Genomic DNA, 26,587 nt, shown 5'->3' on the forward strand with positions numbered 1-26,587 from the left:
ATCACGCAATGAGCAAGTGATTATGATTCAAGCACTTTCACGCCTGTGGGCTTCAATTAAACTGATTTACATTACATCAGATTTGCCCCTTTCCCATTCATTCCTCCTCAGATGACCATTAGTGTGCATAAACTTAAGTTTCTTAGTGGACCTCACTGGGCAGGTTCATATATCAAGATGTGTACATTTCAACTGCAACTTCTAGTTTTATAAAACCTTGATTTGGAATAATTAAAGTATATCTGTAGCATACTTTATTCTGAGATAATAATAATATACTGCCCTACGTAACTCCGTATTAAATGGCTCCATTTTCATCCTGCTACTGTTATTTAATTAAATTGAGCATCAAGCAAGACACTCAAAAGCCTCAAAAAACCTTTTGCTAAGTGTTCTGAGATGGTCAGGCTTCCTCCTTACCCTCCCCTCAGCAACCCATCCATTTCTGTAACTACTTTCAATGCCTGACCACAACTCTTTCCTGCAGTCCTCCTCTCAGGCCTCTCCCAAACTTTCCCTTAGACCTGCCTTTTCTTTTTGAAAAGAGAGCTCTTGTGAGCTCCCTTGACCTTGACTTAATTTACCCTTCCCACTACAGCCAGACTGCATAGTTCTTCACTTCTTTAGGTGAGACTGATTCCTTCAGCAATGTCTAGTACCCAATGCCACATCAATCTCTGTGTTAATAACAAATATCTTTTGAGGGAATATCTCCATATATGGGGCATGGTCCAGATGTAGACCAGAGATCATGACAAGAGAGGTCAGAAGGAGATGGAGTTTTGAGAGAGTTTATAGTCTTTTCTATTAATAATGAAGTTTTTCAAGGGCTTATCAATTGGGCATATCTGCTACTTGCCATGAAGAACAGAAAGCACTCAAAAATCTAGGCTGATCTGCTCGATCTCAAGCACCCAAGTGAAGTGAGAAAGAAACAAAAGCATCTCAGAAGAGCTGTTGTGGATTAGTTTTAGAAAGAAACAACATGTTTTCCTTAATCTTGAAAAACTGCTAACCCATTTTACGCTAAAATTTCACCTAGAAATCAGCTTTAGATATACAAAATGGCAAGCCAGACAAGTAAAGTGTGGCAATGTTTTAAAATTTAAGTTTTCAAAACTTACATCAATATAGTACATGATAAACTTTATTTGAAACTGTTTTGAGGCTAGTAAGAAAAGCACAGAAGGACAAGGATTCAGAGAGGACAACAACAGAAAGCGGGGGGGTTTTTTTTGTTGTTTTTGCTTGTTTGGTTGATTGGTTTGGGTTTTTTTTTTTTTTTCTAAGTAGTAAAAGCAGCCATGGTAGCAGCAACAAAGAAAACAAGGGTCAAGTCAATGCAACCGATCGGCTGCCATTCTTGCCAAGTCTCAAACGGAAGGGTCTCAGATATAGAGCCAACCACTCTCCCTCGTTATATATAAATATAACAACTTACAGTAACTCATACGGATAGAAATAAACGATGTAAAATATAGATTATGAAAAATATTTCCAAATGGACTGATCTGATGCCAGCCAGCACTACTCCTTTATCGCAGAAGTGGACATGACCATCTGGAACTGCTTGCATGACTACTCAGGATGCATAAGGCCATGTTAAGAGTAGGAAAAAGGGTTGCACGAAATTGAACCATCTGCATCCACAGTGGTCTTGCTCAGATTGGTTGTAGAACCTCCCTGAACAACCTGACCTAACCATCAAGGTTGCTTCGAGTGGAATGGCTGGACTAGAAGACATCCAGGAGTTTCTTGAACCTAAACTATTCTAGAAACCAACTAAAGTAACCAGATGGACCTTAAACAATTGATGCTCCTGTGTAAGCATTAAAAAAAAAAAAAAAAAAGGCAACTCAACGGAAATACAGGCCTGTCATAAACTCACTGAACTAAAAAATCTGTGAATGGGGAAGAGATTGTTTTCTGTTGCTTACACACTGGTGACAGACAGAGCAAGCGAAATAAACTGGACATTTTGGTTGCACAGAATTTTTTTGTTATTAACATAACAATAAAGATTTTTATTTAGTAAATCACATTCAGGAAGAACAAACTGCATAAAAAGAGCAGGTAAAGTATGATCCTTCAAATACACTATCCTTCCTTTTTAAAAAGTTACCTGCTACCGAGACCTGCAAGGCCTTCAAAGTCAACAGCTCAATACTGAAATTAGTATGGTCCAAGAGAGTTTTCCAACTGCAACCTCTTGAGCGCACAACAAGTTACTTGTTACTCCCTGTCTGCTACAAAAAAATTTGCTGCGCTGGTGTTGCTGCTTTGAGTTTCTGGTAGACATACATGCTGCCCCAACTCTCTAGAACTGGTACTTTCCAAAGGTAGAGAGAACACTTAATTAAAAAAAAATTATATATCTGAAATAAATTCTGAATTTCATTATGACAGGTAAAGAAAAATTTAATGACTGGAGTAGAGGACTGACTACTTAGCAACCCGCATTATGAACTGATTATATTTTATATGGGTAAAAGAACTGTTTAAATAAACGTGAAAGTCCCTTTTCTTAAGGTAAGGAAAATTACAAGCAAATCTTAACTCAGTAGAATGTATAAAACAAATATCTAAGAAACGGAGACTGAAAGCAGCTAGCTGCTGACACAAATAATAAGTTTTCTGAAGTAGAACACTAATAAGAAAAATTAAGACAGATACTAAGAAAGAATATAGAAGTGAGTCAATAGCATGATGAAAACAACAGAATTGTTTACAGCATAAAAAAAACCAGAAGTGTAACTTTTTCCTGTATTTTGGAAAAGCACAGTAACAGTCTAGTAGCAAATAAAGATGAAGAACTATCTTTTGGTTTGTTAGCAATAAAACACACAAAATTCAGCATTTTCATATAACAAATGCTTGAACTTAACAGTCCTGTTAGAGCTAAGAAGATCCATTACTTGCTGGACTTCCCAACACTTAAAGCTACCTCAAAAGATCGAGACCCACGTATCTATCAAAATGCTAATTTTACTTGAAATAGGATGCTGATGAGACGAGCAAACCAGAATGATCCATGTAACTATTTGCAAGCAACATTAACCTGAAGAAAACCAACTGAAATACTGATAAGGACTTTAAGTGATCAAGAATTTAAGACTAGGAATGTAATGGACTTCAATCATGATGCTTTTCTACAGAACAGCCTCAACCAAACATGATGGTTCATTTTTTTTCATAAGATTTACAAGTTTGGTTGAGAAAGGCAGATGTACTATAATTAATCTCTTGAAGAGTATTTGATTTACTTCCAATGGACACTGCAGTAGAATTAGCATTGCACAGTGTTAATGAAGTACATGTGAAGGATTAAGAGGCGCAAAGTTGAAGCATCTCAAAAAATCAATTGTCCATGAGACACAAAGTGATGACTGTCAAGTAAGCGTTTGTCAATACAGGATAGAGAGGGATTCCAGTGAGGTATCACAAAGAAACGGTTACAATCACACTCTTCAACATTTACATGAGTGATAAGAAATCAATTCAGATAAAATTTACAGATGACAAAAGCAGAACAGCAAATAATGACAGGCATGAGGAAACTGGTTTAGTAAACTGTGCTCATTCAAAACAAAATACACGTTAGTACAGCGGAACAAAAATGACACAATGAGAACAAAGACTACAGTTCACACCTGAAGAATGACGATACTGTCTACCAGAAATTATCAGCTCAAAAAGAGTCACGGTAGATAAGTCATTCAACACAAGCTTGAAAGGCAGACATAGCAAGATGTGGAGATTCAATACTGAAAGAACTGCGTATGAGTACTGAGGTGAATTTCTTCAAAGGTATTAGTGAGAACGATACTGGAGCACACACAGTCCTGGTGATAAGAGTTAAAAAAAGCTAGACTGGTACGCTCAAGAGTTGTAAACAACGTTTTAAGGCCTTGAAAAAACGCATAACAGCAATAGACCTCAAAGAGCAGTTTCTTACCATCAAAAAAGAAGACTGAGAGATGACTTGACCAGAATGTGCCAGTATATTCATGAGAGAAAAGTGCAGGCAGCACAGGGTACTTCGATCTAGAGAAGAAAGGTGTAACATGAGCCAGTGGTTGGAAAAACTTGATGAACTGAAAATTGGCTCAATGTTCAGCTGCAGAGGGTGGTGATCAGTGGAATAAAGTCTAGCTGGAGGTCAGTAAGTAGCAGTGTAGCCCAGGGGTCCAGTCCTGTTCAACATCTTCGTTAATGATCTGGATTATGGGGTGGAGTATATCCTCAGCAAGTTTGCTGATGACACAAAACTGGTGGACACCAAATTGAACATGACTCAGCAATACACCATCACAGCAAAGAAGGTCAATGGCATCTTGGGCTGCATGAGGCAAAGTGTTGCCAGCAGGTCAAGGGAACTCATCCTTTGCCTCTCCTCAGTAACAAGGTGGGAAGTGACAAGATCCTTCTCCCAAAGCAGAGGAATAGTATATTTTCCATTAGGCTTGCTAAACTAATGAGGAGGACTTTAAGCTAGGTCTTTTGGGGATGGTGATCAAAGCCTGGAGAGAAGTCACAGTACAAGGAGCAGTAATGAAATATCCAGGGGACAGCATGAAGGGGAAGCTCCCACATTCCCCTTGAAGGCAGCATAACTGAGAGCCCATCTCAAATGCCTCTATACAAAGACATGCACCACATGCATGACGAGAAATATGTGAGATCAAAGGCCACCCTTGGCCAATACAGTTGCTTGAGTACTACAGGGAAAGACTGCTATACCAATCATATATGCTGATGTATGACTCAATGAAGACCATCATCTTTAGAAAGAGCAATCTGCAGCAAAATGGAAACATCTATGACAATTCCTTATCATCCAGTATTTTTAACCAGAATAATTTACCTTGACTTCTCTGATTAGTTATCTCCAATCCTTATGAATTAAATCTTTCCCTCCTGAAGTACCTATCTAAAACCAGACACGTCTGTTCTAAGCCAGGAACTATAACATGTGACAATACTTTCACTCACGTTACAGTGTTTTGAAGGGTTTTTTTCTTTTAAATTAGCTCAGGCATTATTAACTTATCAAAACTTCGGAAGTCAGCAATAGAGACAAATGAGAGAGGTCAGAGGATGGAAAAGGTGGGCAAGAAAATTAAAAGCAAGCACTAGGAACAATTCAGATTATTCAGTCTATATTTTCAGGTGGAAAAAATTCCAATTGTTTCCCGGATTCCATCAGATACGTAAATGGTGTGTGTATATTTACACACTCAACACACATCCACAGACACATACATATATAAATTCAAGTTTTCTTTTTTGAATTTCCTTTGACTGAAATTCCAAGTCAGATTACACATCCATATAAAAAAAAAATTGTGTGAAAGTTTAAGTTGATACTATAAATAGTTTCGCTTCCTTTTTTTTTCCCCTCTGGTTTTGAGTTTGTTTTTTTAATGGAATAATGATCACACACAGATAATGTACTTGTATGGGAACTCGAGAAGTCTGTGGCTCCTCAAAAAAACAGACAAATTTTCTGGTGTAATATGTGGATAATATTTTATGTATGTTTTAGAAGTATTTAAAGAAATATACTAAGCTAATAGGCTCCTTCAGTTACTATGGTAATAAGCATCTTGTAAAACCATATAAACATATAAAAGGTATTTTTACTTCATATTGATATTAATCTATTCTCCTACATTATAAAATACATTAAATAACAGAAACCCAAGAAATAACTTAAGATTCTGGTACTGAGTATAACTTCTTACAAGAGACTTTTTGGAGCCTAACAACAAACAATTTTCCATTTTGCTGTGAAGTTACTGATTTTTAAGGCAGAAACTTCATATAACCCATGCCTAAAAAACACCATTCTGGGCAGAGAGCATATTAAAATATTACAGAAACAATAAAACTAGAAGATACAGTATCTATGTTACTATAAAGATCTTAGTCTAATTGGCAAACACAACAATTAAAAAGTTGCCTGAAAGTAGTACTTACAATGACAACACAACCACCCCTAAATAAAATGACTAATTAAATACAGAAAAATATATTTTGAGAGGAAAGCACCTCATGGGTTTCAACCTTCAAACCATTCCTGTGAAGTGCAGTGAATTCAATGCCAAGCTCACCCCTGTGCTAGCAGATTCCATTTGGAGACTTGTCCTTAATTTGCCACCAAGGTAAGTTTACCCAGAGTTTCCCTCTCTTGCCTGTGGATCCAGAGTTTTGGGGTTTTTTTACCAGCTAAAAATCATAATGCATTTATTCTAAAACTCTATCAACTATTTTAAAAAACAGTAGAAAAACACAAAAAGCAGAGCCCCAATTATCTACATTAACTTTGAATGCTTCTTCACAGAAGAAAGATGATACAGTTACAAGTTTTATCAGACTCTCTAGTCTTACATTGAACTACTAAATTTGATTTTCCTGTTTTCTATCCTGTTTTAAGAGATTAAAATTGTGCTGCAGAGTTTCTTAATGAAACAATTTTGTCCCTCCCTTCTATGTGTATGAAGAAAATATTCAAGACAAAAACTGCAAGATGACAAAATCTTAATATGCAGTTTGGTAAAGTTCTCATCAGTCTCTGAACAACACGTTTATCTATCCAGTAAAGCTTGTGTTAATGCGATGTAAGAGTTTGGCAAATTCAACTCTAATGGAGCATAAAAGTGCTTTTGCTTGAAAGTGAGATCATTTTTAAAAATTCAAAGCATGATCACTTTTTCCTTTTTTTGCAGGAACAATCTGATACAAGCAGCAAAGCTTAAATAAACTAGAAACATTTCAAATGATCCATAAAGGATTAATAAGCACTGCAGGAAGTCCTATAGGCTCAGCGTATACATTTTCCATCTTCTTCTCCGGAGACATGCATGACATGAAATTCTAAACAGAACTCAAGTTTCAAAGTCACTGACTGTTAAGGTCTGCAGCTTTGATACCAGGGTAGAGCGGGGTCACCATCTTGGAATATTTAATTTAAATAGATAACAAAATATTGATTTTATTAGCATAATAAAGCCCCCAAATTATGGCCCTTCACAAAATTTTTTTTTCAACTCACAAATAGACGAATGGACAAAAGCAAGGCAAAAGGGGTAGTAGTAAGCTACAGGCCACTAATATAACAAGAACAAAATGACAGCTATTATTTTGGCAGAGATAATCTATGCTGAAACACAAAACACACACGCACACAATTTCTTTCAATACAATTTTCTTGTCTTCCCACTGACTTCTATGATTACCACAGAAAGCAGGGTTCTAAACACATTTCTCAATTGAATCTTCAATCAATAACAGTAAAAATTTGAGAAGGGAGACATGGGAAAATGTATTATAGCATTAGTAAGTGTTTGCAAAACAGACTGAACTTATCAATATGCATAAAAAATAAAACAAAAATATATAAGTAACAATGCACCACATACTTTCACTGTACTGAAATTAGTAAAAAAAAAAAAAAAAAAATCCACACAAACTCCAAAATCCAACAAGTAGCAGAAACTGCCCCATGTCTGGTCCAAGTGATCAGGTTATGTAGTCATACTTTTTCTTGTTTATAGTACCACAGTTGTAAAATAAAGAATAATTCTGAATTATTAAATGATCTTCGGAATATGGGAACATTCATAGATACTTCTTAAACAGTGAAAAGAGCGATCATTTAAATAACTTACAGAAAAGTAACAAAACTATAGAGTCTACCTACTGGTATCAGTTTCACATTACAAAAAGAGAAATATTAGAAAAGTAGGAATTAGATGTCTGCAAAAACCCAAACAACAAAACTTCTGGGATCTCAAATGAAGGTCAGCTTGACCCAAACAAACTCATTTTGCTAGCAAGAATCCCTACTTACTTTAACACTGACGCAGGAGAAAAGACAAATAATTCATATCAGAAATGAGAGCTCCTTGTGTTGGAACATGGAAAAGTTTTGCCTCTGCTAAGCTTATAAGGCTGTTTACCACCCAGGCTTTCTCTTGAGAGCCAAAACAACCAACAGTAGAAACTGTTTAGGTGACAGTTACACACAAATTGGAAGAAGTTCTTATAAGAGTGGAAAATAGGAAAGATTCTAAAATGCAACAGATAAAGTTATAAAGAGCATAAATATAAAAACCAGCACGGATAATGCTGGCCATATCGGGGAGGGAGGCAGGGAAGGAGGAGAGATGTGAGAATGATAAATGTTAGTTCACAGTGAGAGACAACGCTGAAAGGCAAAAATTATGCTAAAATAATACACTAATCAAAAGGAAAAGTGAACGAGAAGAAAGAAGCAGGAAAAAAATTGAACAAAGGACTAAAAGTAATCATTTCTTTGTATAAAAGCAGCAGAGAGGCCTCTCTTGAAATGCTGTCTACAATCCTGGGCACATCACTAAAACCAGATAAAAGAAACCAATGCAAAGAACAGCAACAAAACCAACTCCACGAATAGAAAAAGAAGTATGATACAATCATTGTTTTAGTGGTTATAAACATATTAGGTACAGGGAAGTAACATCACTTTCTACTAACATTTGAAAATAAAGAAGAGCAGCCAGAGAGGGACTACAAGCACAGCAAACTACACACACAAAGTAAAGATACGCATCACAAAAAAGGTTACAAAAATGTGACTAGATGAAAGATTTTTATTACAAATCTTCAGGATTAATAGAAGTTGATATGTGTTTAATACAGTAGCTGCCATAACTTTGATAATCTCCAGTGGTAAAAACGATCTACATTAAGCAGTTCTATGCTTGAATATTGAGAAACACAGACGATGAAAAGGATTTTGATAAAGAGCTATAGCCTTTGTGTACCCATCAAAACCACAGTTCACATCAGTGAACACCTGTGCCTGCTCATATTTAGTTTTGCCACCGCCATCACAGCCAGAGGAATAAAAGGAGTGCAAAAGACAGTCAATGAAAACAGAAGTTGACAAGAGAAAGCCTAGAAATGTGGACAATCAAGTATATAGATTATAAACTTGTTTTGTTTGCCTTTCTTTGCAATTCAAAATGGAATTTCAGTGAAGCTGAAAAGATGACAAAACCACAGCAGTGAAAAACAAGTATTTTAAGCACTATCAAATAGCCTTTGGAACTCCTTGCGACAAAGTGCCATACAGAAGCTGTCTCTGCAGTGGACTTACACAGTCATACAGCTGAAAATACTTCCAGTTTTATGAGAAAAGTCAGCCACCAGCTAGGAACTTGCATCTCCTACAGAAAGTTTGGGTTTTTTTTAAATTGTCTTTGAGGGAGTTCCTTGAATCACTAAGCATCCAGCTAACATCAGACACCAATACTACACCGAGCAAATTCCTTTATTAAATAAAAGTCCTTTGTTCACAGGTTAATACTTAATCAGTCTATGGTTTTGGGCTGCAATGACCTAATAAGCATAATGACCTAACAGGTATAAAAGACCGAATATTCTTCTCAGTACTGAAACCAAACTTGAGTATTTGATTCCTCATGAGCTTTAAACTGACCTGTCTTCAGAATGTGTTATTTTGTGATTGTGGCAGTGCTATAGAAAGCAAGTGGAACTGCTGAAAGAACGCCAGGCCTGCTGCACAGTTTGTAATGGGAGAGGACTGTACTTGCAAAACAAGAGAAAAATTTCAGGCAAAACTATGAAATGAATTATAGATAGGTTTCCCCCTCACTATTCCTGTCCAAATTAACTGTTTGTACAACTTTTCAACTCAATATAACAACAGATAACTAGCCAAGAAAGTAAATTTCTATTTGCTAATTTTGTTTAATTTCACTTAACAATGGAACCTCATATTTCCCATTTCAGCCTTGTTTCTCTCCTTTCCTTCAGATTCCTCTGTCTTACAGCCACATGACAAATAGTGGACCAAAAGAGACAAGAGAAAAATAGACAGGTAAGTGTGGAACTCACATGGATGAGGGTGAAGAAAAGAGCACCAGGATGAAGGTAGGACAGACTGAATACGTCTAAAAAAAATAAAAACTGTTTCAAAGGACAACTATGACACAGAAAAAATGGCTGTTCTTCATCACATAGGGCAATAGATTGTAGGAGTTTCTATGTTTCTAGTATTACCTTATGAGGAAAAAAAGTAATCTGTTAATGAATCTATTCATTTATTCAACGAATGAATGTTAATGAATTTATTCAATTTTTACAGTGGAACTCTCACACATAACAGCTGAATGTACTTTTATTTTTCAGAACAGTATCCTTCCCACTACTCAGAATAATTAGTAAGCAATTACAGAGGTGAGGCAGAAGAAAGAGGGGAGAAAATAATGTCTTTTGTTATTTTCTAATAGCTGATCAATTTGGCTGTTTCATATATCTAAAAATGCAAAAATGTTAGGTGTTCAGACCAGAAACGTGCTTTCCCAAAGGCATTATTAACAATTAATAATCATTACACAGTGCCTTGTTTACCTGACCTTGTGTAAATTTAGCAGCCTTGTAATTAGACCCATATTTTGCATATTTGTAAATTTCCATGCAAAGGATTTGACTCATTCATTCATCCATTAAAATTTGCTTGACAGACATAGATGGATAATCAGGGTACAATTTGTATTTACTGGATTATAGAAAATTGCCCACACTGTTAAGTTCATGGAAAGCATGTTCTTGTCTTTCTCTTGCAAAAGATGTAAAAGCATTTAAATATCTGAGGATCGCCCCAAGGCTCTCTGAAGAAGTAGCAGGGCTTTTATAATATGATAGCTTTAACGCGACTTTGCTCTAGAAAAGCAGGAAGTTATTTCCCAGTAAATTCCTAACTTTCTGAGCAGTTGGAAGAATTATCTCACTACTTTCCTGATCAGAAGAACAGTCTTCAAATTAAATTTTTTTAAGCATTAGCCACAATAAAGAAATACTATTATTACATACCCTTAAATGTTTGAGAACAGGTTTGATTATTAGGCAGCTCAGTATACATAATTTTGCCCCCAGAAAAAAAGGGTATGCGGAGACAGCAGCTACTGCCGATACACACCTCTAGAAACAGAAACGTACAGAAGATCTCTAGTGAGCGTTCAGTATGGAAAGCAACAATTCATTCATTCATTCACTGCCTGTGAAAGAAGACAGGAGAAAAAAAAATAGGAGAAAAGGCCACTAGCATGGTCAAGGTGTGTCAGTGTCTCATAAGTGTGCAACAGCCTTGTCCAACTAGACAAATGTTTTACAGGTTTCTTCTGAAGAAACTGATGGACTTTTGCCCCAAAAGTCGTTAGACATACTCATTATGTGTAACACGTTTACATTTTTTAACAACTTCTATAATCCAAAAGGAGTCTTTGTGCAGCTTCTTTCCTAACCCATGAAGCCGATACGTCAGAAAAAAATCATTTGTTTCCTCCTACGAACCCACAGCTGCCAGTATATTTTTATTCTTTTAGTATCGAAAGTCAAATCTTCAAAACAATAAAGCAGTGGCAAGAAAGTGGAGTGTAATTTTTTTTTTTAAACCCTTGAGTTAGATTACTGTTTTAGCACCTCTTTTAAGACAAACTCCAAAGTATCTGAAGTATCTGCCTAGTAACAAACATGAAAGTATTGTTTTAGTAAAACACTAACAGATAGTCCAATAGCTTTCTCCTCTGGCAGCAGCACCTCCCTCCCCTTTTTATTTTTCCCAATCAAATGGACACAGTTATGTGTGGACTCAGTAATCTGTGACCAAATAAATAGCAATGCAGTGATTCACCCACCCACATAAGGATGTATATTTTTCCTGTCATAAACCTTGAGTGAGAAGGGAAGAAAAGAATACCAAAACTCACCTTCTTTCCTAAACTAGATAATCTTAATTTGAATCTTAGTAATCTCAACTCAGGTTTAAATTGCTCTCCTGATGTAATTGGAAGTATTAAATGTTCAGCTAAAGCACCAAGATGAGATCAAAAAGGCCTATTTCAGAGCTCCCAGGTTAATTTATCCACTGCCCTGCCAAGGAAGTGAAAGATTAGACACTTCTTGTTGGTCCTCATCTTTTTATTGGAGGTGAACAGATTAGTCCCAAACCAACACTTTCATCTCATTCCCCCCAAATTCCCTGCTGTTGGAACAATTCTGTTCCTCTTCAGACTCTCTCTTGTGTAGTATATTTTTGTGGTCAGTGCTCTTTTCATAAGGACAACTCTAACAGAAGCTGAAAAAGTTTAGAACCAGGAGAAAATAAATCTCTACTCCACTGTGACTTCAGTCTTGATGTTTTAGTGCCCCAGTACTCTTCTCCACCAGTACTGAATGGCAGTCTCTTTGCAGGCCAAAGGAGGAAACAAACAGGCAGGGCCGGTTTTGCTTCCATTCTAGAAATCTGAGTGGAAGCCAATGGGGAAAACTTTATTTTCCCTGGGGAAGAAGGATGTAACATTAAGTATTCACTATTTGAGAGTATGGATTATTCCAGGTGGTATCTATTTTCATTCAGAACACTGGTGGAGACCACTGCAGATTAATATTAGCAAGTTAAGTTATCTTACATGCCATCATCTAAATTTTGTAAATGCCCAAAGTTGGGCATGCCTAAAGATGGATGGATATTTAGCCTTAATGCTTCCAGCATTTACTAGATTCTTGCAGCGCTTTGTATGCTGGCAGATTTCTCTTTCCTCGGTTTTTCACAGACAGTCCTCAAGTAAGGGGCTCTACAGAGGGCACACTTTAAAGTTTATCACGTTTCTAACCACTAGGAATGACATTTTCCAAACTCCATCACCTTCTGTAAGCAGGACAATCCTCCAACATACCAGTTACAAAACTGAAGGGTGCCCTCAGAGTTCCAAACCACTCAGGAGACGTAAAAAGCAAAACTCCTTTGTTAATATCGCTATTCAGACATAGTTGCAATGTCTTAAAAACTACTGAAGTCCGCTAGAAGAATGAATATGAAGAAACTACCACAGGCAGTGGAAGAGGTCCATCTTGCATTTTGTTTCACGACCTGTTCATTCATTATAAGTGTCATGCTGCCTCCGCATTTGAGTCTGAGTGTCTTTCCTACTGAAAAAACAGTTTTTAACAGCCTCCTAGTGCTGTATCATGTTTGATCCCTTCCAGATGGTTTACATTCTCACCTCTAGAGGATAAAGAGAAACCGGACAAATTCGTAACTAAAGAGTTACCTGCAATTAAGATGAGAGTGGAGAGGAGGGAAAAAATAAATAAATCTGTCTAGATGCCTCTTTTCTGGAAAAAGAACTGCCCTTAATCACACCAGCTCCATTAATATGAGACACTAAGCCTTGGTTATGATGCTGGCTTCATATGCACAGATCTGTGTCTAGAAAGGCACTGGTTTAACTTATATAGAAACTAAATGTACTTCTCATTATGAAAGCTTGTAATTGCTCCTAGATAATTTTCCATATTTTCACTAAAATCTCAGATGCTTCTCAAATAGGTATTTGCTACTCAAGCTTTTTTTCTGAATAACACCTGATTACTGAGTGGCATCTTGCCACTAGCCTCATGAAGTCCTTCACAAATGGACTCCATAGATAATGCTGAAAATAAAACTTTGGAGTAACCCCTGACCTTTCTTGGCAGATAATATAGGCTTATTTTGTTATTTCAAAGTCCTTAAAATGCCTGACTGACTCTTGTTAGGAAGTCTCCAAAGATGAGTCAGATCATACAGAATTTTTGTATGATCCCTACAAGGTATTTCAGTCTCTTTCACTTAAGGGGCTGGGGAGAGAGCAAGGGTACTCGATTGTAAAATTACCTTATGTTTAATCGGCCAGGAAATTCTCTGAAGGACTGTATCACAATTCAGTTCACTCCATTATTGCTACTTCACTGATTGACTAAAAAAAAAAAATATTAACAAAAATCTAACAAGGTGATCCCCAAAAGAAGCTCCATGAAAGGAACAAGACAGTATAAAAGCCGATCCCTTACCACAGAAAGAAAAAGAGGTAGAAGGCAGTACGAGGGAGGGGGAATTTGATTAACTGCTTCCTTCAAACAAGCATAAAAACCACATACAAATACTAAAGGTGTGAAAAAGCATCACCAACACTGCATGAACTACTAGAAGACAATCTAATATTCCTAAATAGCTGTATTAATCTTAATGCCATTATTCATACATATATATATATATACACACACGCACACATACATAAAAAGAGAAATGCTACCAAATTCAAATTCTACATTCAATCTTTGTGCTTGACAGGCAGTCATATGAATGGGTGGCTCGGTATCTGTTAGTTCTACTGCAAGATCATCCAGCATGAATTGCCTTAGTACGAGGAAAAATATGTATTACCCAACAAAAATTACTACAGTAATTACAAAGTTCTTGCAGAAATCTAATGTTATATTCTGCAACAGAACTCAGCATATGCCATTTTCTGTCTTTGTAATTTTGGGGGGTGAGGGGGTTCTCAGTTTTTAAACAATTCTAGCCCCTTCGTAGTATAACCGAATGTTGCTTTGGATATTAAATTGAGAATTTATCTTAAATGGAAACAAACAACTTCGCTAAAAATTAGACATTTATGACTTGCAAATTACAGATACTAATTATTTTCAGTATATACAATTATGATATTCTCAAGAGGTATTAATTTTGGGACAGATGTGCTTTCATCATGTAATTTGGAAATTAAGTTACACTCTCACGTATGGGAACTCAGAAGTCTGAATTTGTGTAAAGACAGGATTGATAGAGAAGAATTTTGTCTTGCTAATTTTCTCTCTTCTCTTCTCCCCTCCCCCCTTCTCTCTCTGATGAGAGTGTGGCCAGCAATCCTCACAGCTGGGTTGCCTTGCACTCAAAGGAATGGGAGCTGACTGCAGAGCTGATGAGGACACACTTCCACTTGACTCCACCTCCTATTTTGCCCTTTCAGATAATTCTTCCAAATCCAGTAACTTCTAAAAATTTAAACAGCAATTAAGACACACCAACTGTAAAATATGCACAATGCTAAATACTTCACATCCATGGTAGAGTGCAGAAATTAAGTGTTGCTAATGCAGACATCTTAAAAAAGACACTAAAAATACACATAATCCAAATGGAAGGCATTAATACAGAAACTTCCATCAAATGAGGGGAAAAGGAAGAATATTACTAAGCTGACCATATTTTCATTAGGAAATGAAAGCATATTATTACAAAAATTTTCTCCAATATGTGCATGCCTACAATCTTCAAAGACAGGGTGTGAGAAGTGATAAAGGAAAAAAGAACACAGGAAAAATACCAGTTAAATAAATCTCTGGGATGATATTTTGTTGAGTACGTGTATTAATCAAATCCATTTGGAAGTTCATACTTTCTTTTCCACATTTAAACTGCAGTCACCAATACAGAAAGGAAAAAGAAAAGTATTGCTTTCTGGTCCAGTACAAAAAACAAACAAATTTTCAAGCATCAACATTTTTTATACTGTTCCATAGGACGCTGAAGATAAAGATGCAAGACATTCAGAGTATCTGTTACAACTCTGAAACCAAGATTTTTATTTTTAGATGGAATGAGTTCAGTCACCACATAAACATTTCTATCCAGAGATCTTTACTGACAGTCGTGGATTTTTGATGCCTCTCGTGAAGATGCTATTTACAAAAATACTGATTTTGTTCAGGAGAAATTCTGCAGAACCTTAATTTTCATGTAGAAACCTGGGATACTTTTGGAAAACCTGAGAAATTTTTCTCTCCTATATTTGTGGATTCAACTAACACAATCTACTAGGCTGAAGATACTTGCATAGCTGAAACTCTTCAGATGAAAGAATGTGAACAAGACTGCCATTTAGCTGTAATAGTTTTAGCAAGACTACACAGCTTCCCCCCCTCCCCTGCCTTATAGGATGCTGCAGCATGGCACGGAAATAGGGAGGGGAAGTTCATCTTTAGCAATAAAAGGGCCTTTAAAAGAGCGTGCAATCACAGAACGCAGGGGACGAAAGCACAGGCAGAGTTGCCAATTCACCAGGCTCAACTTGCAAAAAAAAAAAAAAAAAAAAAGACAGTACAAAAAGACAGATTCATATGAATTAAAGTAATAGAGTAACTGACGTTGAGTAAAAAGTAAGAGTAAAGTCCATCAGCAGATGCCATTCAATGAAAAATAATCTGAAGATAAATCTAGCCAAACGGGACTTCAAGAGTTTCAAGGACTCTTTACAGAGACCTACATATAGGATGCTACACATGGGCCAACAACTGTTCTGGAGCACGGCTTTACTATCTGACTATTATTAGAATAAGGTTCTGCATTCAAATCATACTGTCTCCCAAAGTAGGCATACAAAGCAGTTATTTTGTTAGTGCCTGGGGATTAAGAAAAAAAAAAAAACAGAAAACAAAACAACCACTTGGATATATACACTGAAGGAAATACTGGCACTCCGTAGAAAACAGACTGTGTAGCACTTACAAGAGCTTGACTTCTGAAGAAGTCACAGTGAAGCAGATGAAAACTCCTTTTATGAAGCCAAGTGTAATGTAATACTATTTTGCCATTTCTTCCTGCAGATGAGAATATTGTGACTTAAAATAAAGTAGCATCTCTTTTTAATCTCATATGATCCAAAACTTCACTGGCTCTTTAAAACTGTTTCTCTTAAACAAACCTGTACAGGTTTCAGAAGTCAAGAGGAGCAACAAATGTCAACTCTAACACAGCACAGGCTGCTAGAATTGACCCTGGTGTCTCTTAGGATAGAGGAAATCTATAGACAATTTGTTGTGTTATCTCTAGTACTGCTTAGACTTCTCTTGGCTACTGTAAAAGAAAAATGAATAATTCCAGAAAAGTCTCATTCAGCTAGAGAGTAGCCTTCCCCATCCCTAGGTACACGAATGAAGACACAAAAGCAGAGGAGTTTAGCTAAATAGCGCTGCCCAGACTGATTGCTCTGAGGTTTTCTTCACTTACATTACTCAATTCCAGGAACCAAGTTGAAAGGTCCGAACTGCCCATTTGATCTGTTCAATTCCTGAATGCAGTAATCCATTTTCTCTTGCTGCACTAAATACAAAATAACATCAAGAACTAAACAGCTGCTTAAATGAAGTTGAATATAAGTTTTTGAAATAACTTTCTGACTACAAAACTTCTGTAAGATGAGATTTTGAATAGCGGAATCACTTCTGTGGAGGACACCTCTTATTTAATTTTTCTAAGAGTATTTTACCAAGAAATAAAGCAGTGACTAAATGGTATTGGAAATATTTGTTGACAATTTTACCTGCTTCAAACAGAAAATGAAAACAATTCTAACATCTAAGGGTAGGAAAAAATAAACACCGGCAAGACCCATTCCCGCTATGCCAAGGAAAACACAGATGAAGTTCTTCGTGTGTGCCCTGTTGCCTCCTGACCCACATGATTTTCGCAGTCAATAATATTCAGAAAAGTGGACTACGAAAGACAGCATCAAACAAAAATGTTTACAAAACAGGTAAATGCATTAAAAATATTTTAGTTTCCCAAATACTATAAAATTTATTTTAAGCTTTCTTTTAAAGCTGAAAGCAGGTTCACAATAAAGACTAAGAAATTTTATGATAGGTAACTTAGATTTCTTACAATTACTGTAAAACATTCCACATTTTGTTCTTTTATATGCCCATTCAACTCTAAATTACCACAGATGGACCCACTTCAGTTTTTTTAAAAAAGGCTTAAAGCAAGTCATTTTAACTTTTGAAAATCAGCGTTGGGCCATGGATTTCTGTATTATTAGTGACTTCTAAGAAAATATTTCTGATAACTACATCATTTTTAGGTCATGAACATCAAACAGACTTATCCTTGTGTCAAGAATCACATCCAACGAAAACGTGGTCTCTCCAGCTTCAGATTTCAACTTGGGTTCTCCTGAGGGATGCAAGGTGTGTGAACACTCTAAGCATTGCTAGTTATGCATCTAACAACCAGCATCAAGTATTCAACGTCAACAGGTCTTGTTGACTTGTGTCACCTCCCAGTAAGCTGACTATAATGTGTTCTCTATTCAAAGTTTCTGTAGAATAATACAGACTTAATCTGGTTTGATATTTCAATGATTTTTAGTTCCAACTTATTAAAGTATAAGGCATTAACCGTACCAGAATTTACTTTAAGCCTTAATTAATTTATCTGGACTTCTGCTTCTTTTAATGTCTCTAATTAGAGACTAGCGGGATCCTTTTCCACCAAAAATCTAAAATGAACGTAACAAAAACTTAAACATATTTAAAATGTCTATCTCTACAAATACTGTAAAAACAAGGAAGATTAACATTGATCCTTTCAAGACCAGTGATTTGTCATAAATCCTCGTGCGATGCATGATTTGTTATCAAAATAGTCTCAGAAGAAGCAAATTCTACAAAGTTCTGTAGCATCCGTAACACTTCTGTCAATCCAGGGTATTCAAAGGAGGGCATATATGCTCACTCTCTCTCAAAGTAGTTTGATCAAGCACTATTAGTAATGCAGCTGTGGCAGACTGCTCCACAGGCTGCACAGATTTGCCCAAGATTTTAAATTCTTGGCTACAGAATCTTGTAACAAATAGTGCCACTGGTACACCAAAGCTACATACTTTGTAGTGAGTTTAAAGCCAGATTAGATACACAGAGCTGCAACCATATCTCTGTACCGCAGCACAAACATGCTCTCCAAGTGTTGCCAAAATTCATCATTGCTTCGACTGGGGCAACAGATCAGTTCCAACAGAGTACCTTCAAAGACAGTGCTTTCTGTAATCCTCTGAAGACAGCAACATCTTGTTATTAGATGAGTGATTCAATCACCTAGGTAAACATTACACACTTGGTGGCAATCATAACTATGACCATATTTACCTCTGGGCACACTTCCTGTAACATGATCTTCACAATACTGTCATTTATAAGCCTATGCAGACAAATTATTGTGATAATAAACCCTTACATTCCTGTATTCTACCTACAGAGGAAATTACAAAGTTAGTTTTACTCTATCGAAGCAATCTCCATTTCTCAGAACCTGTTCCACGAAGTGGCCAGCCTGGGGAGCCTTTTCTACAATGAGCCGAGAGAGATATCTAGCGTCGTTAAGAGTCTTATCTGGCAAAATACCAGATTGTGGACTAAGCACTAGGAAGAATCAACAGCAGATACTATTGGTTTGATGATCACTCATTCTCAGCAGCCAAAATTTGGAGTGCAGAAAGTTACACTCAGTCTCACTCGACCATCAGGGAGATGGATGCATGTCCGTCATGGCTAGTAAAATCCAATGAAGAGAGTTAAAGCTTTTGTAAAGACATATCGATCATTACTTTGAAACACTTCACTAAAAATCATATTGATGCTGTAAGTCTAAAACAAACAATTCCTTTACAGGGCAGATCATGGAGAAGTTGCAGTAATAGTGAATCAATTCCAGTTAACAGACGCTATGAGTGCTCTGACAAAGAACTGCTTACTCATCCCCCAAATGCACTACATCGTGACCAAAGCGTTATCTTTTACTAGTCAATAAACATAAATTATAACAGCAAAGACAGATGTATAATGCTTTCATACTGTAGAATACTGACTGCTCTGTTCAATAACCAAGATATTCCTAACTTCCTCCTGGTTAACCAAAACATTATTCTATATAAAACCTATTTGTCAACCTCAATCAAGGAAAGAATCAGAAAATGCTACCGAGGAAGGGAGGAGAAAATTCTTGATAATCTAGTGACAGCCTCCCTTCCCTCTCTCAGGTCCCCAGTAAACTGAATGGAATCATATTAATCTTTTCTCTTTCACTTCAATTGCTTTCATTCTGCCTTGACTTGGAAGCTTTCAGTACTAAAAATAAACGTCTCGGTTTCTGTATGTATAAACCAAAATGACAGTGATACAAGTTCAAACTTGGAAAAGACTCAGAAACCCATTTCTATACAAACAGGAAGGACTCAAAATAATCACTGGAGTTAATTGGACAGCAGATTCTAGCTATCTGCTTGTGCCTAACACATAACCTGGTATCATGATTCCTCCTATTTTCTGGCCCTACCTACTCTTCATCACATGCCCATACACTTCTATTACTATTAGCACAACGATAAATAAAATATTGCACTATTGCCACTACTAAGCACCTTTCCCTCATGCCATAGAAACTTCTTACCCCTACCCACCCACCAAACAAAAAAAAGCTTTCAATACATGACTGTTGCGAGAACATGATTACAAAAGTCATCACCATCATCTACAATCATATTTTCACCTGTTCATGTGGTGTACACCTGTGGGTTGTTGGCAATACACTTGATTGCAGTGTGGGAGATTCCAGGTTCACAAGGAGCCCTGTCATCTTTGTTCTCTTAAGCGAATATGCCACGCAATCCCAAAACCTGTGTGAATGCTATTGTCTCTTATTATACTATCTTGTTTATAAATCTTTTTCTTTTTTTTAAGTGTGCAAAACACTAATGCAAAACCCAAGAACATATAAACAAGTCAGAACGCAATAAATACATATAAAATAATAATTCAAAGATCATGAAAAGTGTACCAACACGCCTTTACACTGTAACCTAATGTGCAAGCAGTAGACCACCCCACCACAGGTAAGAAATGAGAAATTTTGAGGGCTATTGAACACTGAATTTTCGCAGCTGAACAGTATAAAGTTATTTAGCAGTGTTCAACAGCCTTCAAGAAAAAGGCTGTAAAACCAAAACAGTGCAGTACTGGTTGGATCAAGATTTTTTCAATACTTTTAAAAACTCATTTAAGGTTTGCATCATTTTATGCATTTTGAAAAACATAAAAAGATCTAAAGATGCCACACTACTAACTAGAAAGCATATTAACTAGTGCTATTAACTATTAACTAGAAAGCATATAAAGAACCTATGTATAAAACCAGGTTTTAGCCTATAAATATACTACTAATACCACCACAGGGATATTTTAAAAACAAGATTAAAAAAACGCTGCTTCAGGGACAACAGTTTCCCAGTTCAACCAGTTCAGTTTGAATTCTGATACTGGTCAAACGGCATATAAAGTATGTTGGGTTTTTTTATTCAGTTATTTTTAGCTAGTAAAACTAACACCTCAACAGCTGAATAAGATATGGAATTCATTTTATGGATGTGAATACTGATTTTTACAGGGCTTTTTAAAAGGGGATCTAAGAGATGGCATTTATTTTCCAAGTGCTCAAAAATGAGCATTTGAATTTTCTAGTGGCAAACATAAAACAGTTCCCATCCGCTTACTATAAAAGCAATGACACCCTCCTTATGCACAACAGTTGGTCAGTTTTTCCATTTATGCTTGCATCTTTCAGCCTTCACCCATTCCCTGGCATGGATGTTTCAATGATGGCTGAGGGTAACACTTCAAAAATGAACTAGCTAAACAAACTTCCCAGCAGCACTTGACAGAGCTACACCTATTCTTCCCCATTTCCAAAGCAGTACAGAATTAATTACCAGTTCTATGGATCTATTGTAAGTATAATAGACTAAAGAGCTATCACAGACACATTTATTGTAAAAGCACAATCCCAAGAGTGTCTAGTAGAGGGCCAAAACGATTAACACAAATGCTTTGTCAGATCAAAGATAAAACCTGCACCGCCCAATTGAGGAATGAATTAGAACAGTGGGTTATCTTTCAAATTAACCAGGGCAGTTAGTGAGGAAAATTTCATGAAAGTGTAATTCTTAGCCTTTGTGAATCCACACAGCAGGCATTCTGCCAGCTGACAAGATGATGAAATTTTCATGCTTAAAAAAGCCCTCTTCATTTCCCAATTTAGATTAGCTAGCGTTTCTCTCTCTTTTCATCTATTTGCTCTTCTGAAGCAGAATTAAAAAAAAAAAAAAAAAAAAAAGCACACAACAGGATCAATCTCTCACAGAATAACGCATTTCTGAAAAGAAATAAAATCCTTGGATGTCATTTTTTAGATACATTTACAGTTAGGAGTAAGATCATAAAAATTGGTATTGTTAATACCATTAAGAAATCCATAAATACTAGAGCAATGGTAGATGTGTTTTGGAAGACAGATGTAAAACATTTCAATGTTTAATAGCAAAAATGATTGCGGAAACAAAATTTTATATAAAGGCGAGTAATTTACAAAAACAATGGGACTGTAGGAGGCTTACAAAATTCTATTTATGCCCTTACATTTGCATCTTTTTAAATGAAAGAAGTATATCACCACTGTATTTATTTATCAGTTTCATATGCAAAAAAAGGGCAAGTAGATTTTCCACTTTTAGATTTCATGGCACTCCCCTCCGCCCCTAAATTTACACAGCCACATATCAAAGCGCTTCAATAGACTAAAGGAAACAACATTAAATGATCTTAAACACTTTTAAAAAATCCAATTCAAAGCTCACTGAAAGAAGTAAGCATATTCATTTCAGTGAGCTGTGGATCAGGCCGAAAGGCTCTTGATAGGCCTGTCTTCATAAAAGATAGCTCATTATTTTAAAGGTTAAAAAACCCAAACGTTTTCACATTTTATGTTTTTGTATTATGTCTCATTTGACCAACACACAAACAACAGTAATATCTAAAAAAAAAAAAAAAAAGAGTGACAAAGTTAGACAATATATTTATCTACTTTAAATTGATATTTCTGCTTCTTTCAGATACAACCACTACAATAGTAGACTGTTAAATAAGCATCTCAAAGTTTCATCAAACAGTTTGTGCAGACAGTTCCTTGCCATACTACTTCTGGGTGTGCCTTTATAGCTTATAGGATTATATATATTAGTGCAAACACCCATTTGATTAATTTCAACTCCAGCTGTTATACAGTCACCACAAGTATTTGATGAAAGGAATAAACTAAAACTCACAGCATCTGACTTTCTAAGAGCTAACAGGATAAAAAGTTTACTTGCCCAACTCCAGGAAAAGTCCTTTTTTAAAATGAAAATTATTGTGCAATTTGGAAATTACTTTTTACAATGAAATAACCTTGCATTTTTAAAGTTTGAGAAGTAGTTTTAAACCTAACTAGGTTAAAAGTAAATTTTCAATACTAAAAATCTAACCAAGTTTATAAACTTTTTGCTTACCAAGGACAAATGAATTCCTTTTGAAGGACATTTAATTATCCTACATACCATGTAATAAGATACTTAATAGATTTTAATACAATGTAGGCAAATTGCAATGTTCATTATTCAAACATTTAGCAGTTTGGTTCACAGCTTGGTCTTAAAACAAACAAACAAACAAACAAACAAAAACAAAAAACAAAACCAGACTAAAATATTACACCACTTTTTGTTCTTCAGTAATAAGATTTTTTCCAGCCCTTAAATGTACCCTCTTCATTAACCAAGTTCGCTATCGTACATCTCACGTATTTGTTTTCTAGCACTTTATATCCCAGAAGTGACTTTGCATGTGGCATTGTGTATTACCATAATATACATATATTAAATCTAAAAAAGTTAATGGGAAGGAACTTTTATACAAAAGCAGTCTGTGTAAACATATTACTTTGACATATTATATAATAACACATTGTATGATATAATATGATATATGTATAGTAATATCAATCGAATGATAATTTTGCAGCCAGTTGGACTTTGCAATAGAGTAACATGAGATCTCGCATTTTGGTGACTTCATCTGTCCCAGTCACCTACCTTTAACTTCAACGGAAAGGAACAATCTATCCTACTTTGTGAAATACTGCCTGTATTTAAATACTCTAATAAAGTTTTGTGCTCCTTTTGATGCAAAGGCCTTCAAAAGAAGTAATTATACATTCAGAAATTATCTCATTTCCAGAAAAGAGCTTAGAACACACTTACTTACAATTGCAACAGAGAAGACAGACAACACAAAATGCACACTTAGTATTAAACTATAATAAAAATTCTTAGCATTGTACCTGCTGTCTGCAGAAGTATTTTTAATACTTTAGGAAACACCACAAACTAGGTAAGCCATTAATTTACAGGCCAAATTTTCAAAAACAAGTTACATTTTTTATTATATCAAATATTACGAGCACCCAAAGGTTATAAGCACTTTCAAAATTAATGTCTATCCTGAGAGCTGTGAAAACAGTCAATGTTGGACAACCAAAAAAGGCAGACAGACAACAGGATGAGAAGACCTATGAAAATTTGACCAAAATGGCTAGCTGCCAAGTCTCAAAATATCATGCTTCCAGCATATTAGAGATGTAAAATATATTGATATAATTTAAAAATCATGGTGGCGGTTTATTTTTTTTTTCCCTAACCAGCCACCAGTTTGGACAGTGTGAAGATGGGAATTCCAAAGATTACACTTTTTTTTTTTTCCCCGCCACAATGCCACACACAAAGCCAACCACTACCCTTGGCATTTTGGATTTCTTGCATTGCCTTCCAAAAAAGAGAATAACATAAAATTAATTAACTACTCATCTTTCTCCTCTTTTTCCCCTCCCAATCGTTATGAAGAAAGAGTCATAGTACTTCCCTTCCTATTGTCCTTCAAAGAATTTTTATAGAGCTACATCCAGTTTCCCTTTTCACAATGTAACACAATACACATCAATTTGAGTTGGAGAAAGAGAATCAGATTTCAATTACATGATAAACTGATATCTGCATATTTGATAGGCTGCATAGATTTTCTCAAAAGCATTAAGATAATCAACTCTCTGAAATTTTTTGTCTAAAAATCTGGAAAACAGAGCTACTACATCTGTAATAATACTGAAATGCACGGTTACAAAAATTTAAATACATCTAACTGTCGTGACTTGAGACTGAACTGAGAAAATAAACATTGTAAATTAGTATTTGAAATAATTTAATGTTTTATTTTCATAAAGTTGTTTTTTGACGTTGCATGCTATTACACTGGAGTATTAAAAAAAAAAGTAAAATGACAGTCACTAAAAACGCAGCACCACTTCAAAAACTAATTTCATATGGCAGAACATTTTCTGAATACTCACATTATAGTATTTTCTGAGGTAGCGTCTAATATCCAACAGTAATTTGTTGTTCATTTGAATTACATAGTTGAAAGGAGGCTCTTCACATTCAGTCTTACTGCACCTTTGCAAGCTGGGTTCAATAAATCGCCCCTGAAAACACAAGTGTAAAACCAGCATGCATCATTACAACAGATGATGGTAGCAGAAGTTACCACAGGAGTTTAGACACAATACATATTTTTTTAAAATAATCGTTTTAAAGGGCCTGTAATTGCTAGGCCTTCTTTCTTCCCACCACAGTTGGCCACACCCATAGAAAGACCCAGTTTTCCCATTCTCTTCTTAATGAAAGGTCTTTTGGAGTATATGCTTCTTCACCTACTACAAAGTTAGTAATTAAAAAAAAGATGTTGAGTAAAAAAAATTAATCTATGGACAAATCATATCCCTTCGTCTCCCCTCAAACAACACAAGTTTCTTGTTTTATCAGGGACATCAAAGTTCTGCCCAAGCAGAACATTGAAATCAACCTTACAGACATCAATTACAAAATGCCCAACATGGGCGGTAGAGACAAACCTCATTAAACAAGAATGACACGATCATCTTTTCTTTTCTCCAAGTGCAAAGAATAGCTCTTACAGTTTTACACCATCTCATTCCCCTTACTTTCAAAACCTTCTGAACACCTGACATCAACATTTCAGAACCTGAAAGTGATGTGTGAACAGCTGAAACCAGGTTAGTAGAATTCTCATTAAAATAAGAACAACCTGGTAGGTTGGACAGTTTAGAAACTTAGAACTTTTAGAAAACTTTCTTTCAAGGTAAGACTTGAAGATTGCTTTTGTGAGCAATCTTGGCTAAACTCCCACTCACAACACTAAATAATTCCAGGTGGAAGAGGGCGAATTTTTTTTTCGTTTGGTTTAGGGGTTTCTTTTGTTGTTTGGTGGGTTTTGGTCTTTTGGTTGGTGGGGGGATTTGGGGTGGTTTGTAGTTTTTCTTGTTGTTTTTTGTTTGTTTGGGGTTTTTTTTTTTTTTTTTTTTTAAGGAGTTTGACATCCACTTCTATACAGTGTAGCCCATCTGCAAGTTGTCAAGCTTACATGCAATTAACTATCTTATTTACAGCTGTAATGAACAAAAGTCAAGGATTCACAAAGTATCACTGATTTGTGTGTCTCTTCCTCTTACTTGCTTCCAAAGACTGCTTTATTTTGATTAAAAAAAAATGCAAAACATCTGCTGTTTGTCCAAATTAACTTAAAATAATTACTTTTAATTTAGATAAAAGATTTATTTGCTTTCAGTTTCAAGGTTTTCGCTGCTCTGAAGCTCACTAATTTGCCAATGACTAATACATACGTAACATCGTTGTAGAGTTAAATACTTGGCCCTATTTCAAATTGTGATCCAAGGTCAGAGACACATTTTTTGGCAGAACTTCTCAACAAGAATGTACTCCTATGACTTTTTATGTTCAATACACAAAGACAGAAGGAAAGATAACACAGAAAAATCGTACTGTCAAGAAGGGAGGTGGGATGTAGCAAGATAAACACAAGCTTCAAAAACACTTTGTTCCAATTAATATGATTTAGGATAAGAAATTGCCATTGCTATACGGAAGTTTCATTAAATAGAGAACTGGAAGTTACCAAAGTGTTA

The 26,587-nt window shown here is 35.8% G+C and overlaps 1 protein-coding gene across 1 annotated transcript in view; it reads right to left on the reverse strand.

Annotated features, from left to right (window-relative positions):
• POLA1 (DNA polymerase alpha 1, catalytic subunit) overlaps positions 1 to 26,587 on the reverse strand; it is a 203,825-nt gene that overhangs the window by 86,023 nt on the left and 91,215 nt on the right. The window contains exon 34 of the mRNA XM_086766873.1: positions 24,935 to 25,066. Coding sequence (XP_086622999.1) covers positions 24,935 to 25,066 — 132 coding nt within the window. The remainder of the gene's footprint in view (positions 1 to 24,934; positions 25,067 to 26,587) is intronic.

Source organism: Chlamydotis macqueenii, chromosome 1, assembly GCF_036417535.1.
Source record: "Chlamydotis macqueenii isolate bChlMac1 chromosome 1, bChlMac1.mat, whole genome shotgun sequence".
Lineage (NCBI taxonomy): Eukaryota > Metazoa > Chordata > Aves > Otidiformes > Otididae > Chlamydotis > Chlamydotis macqueenii.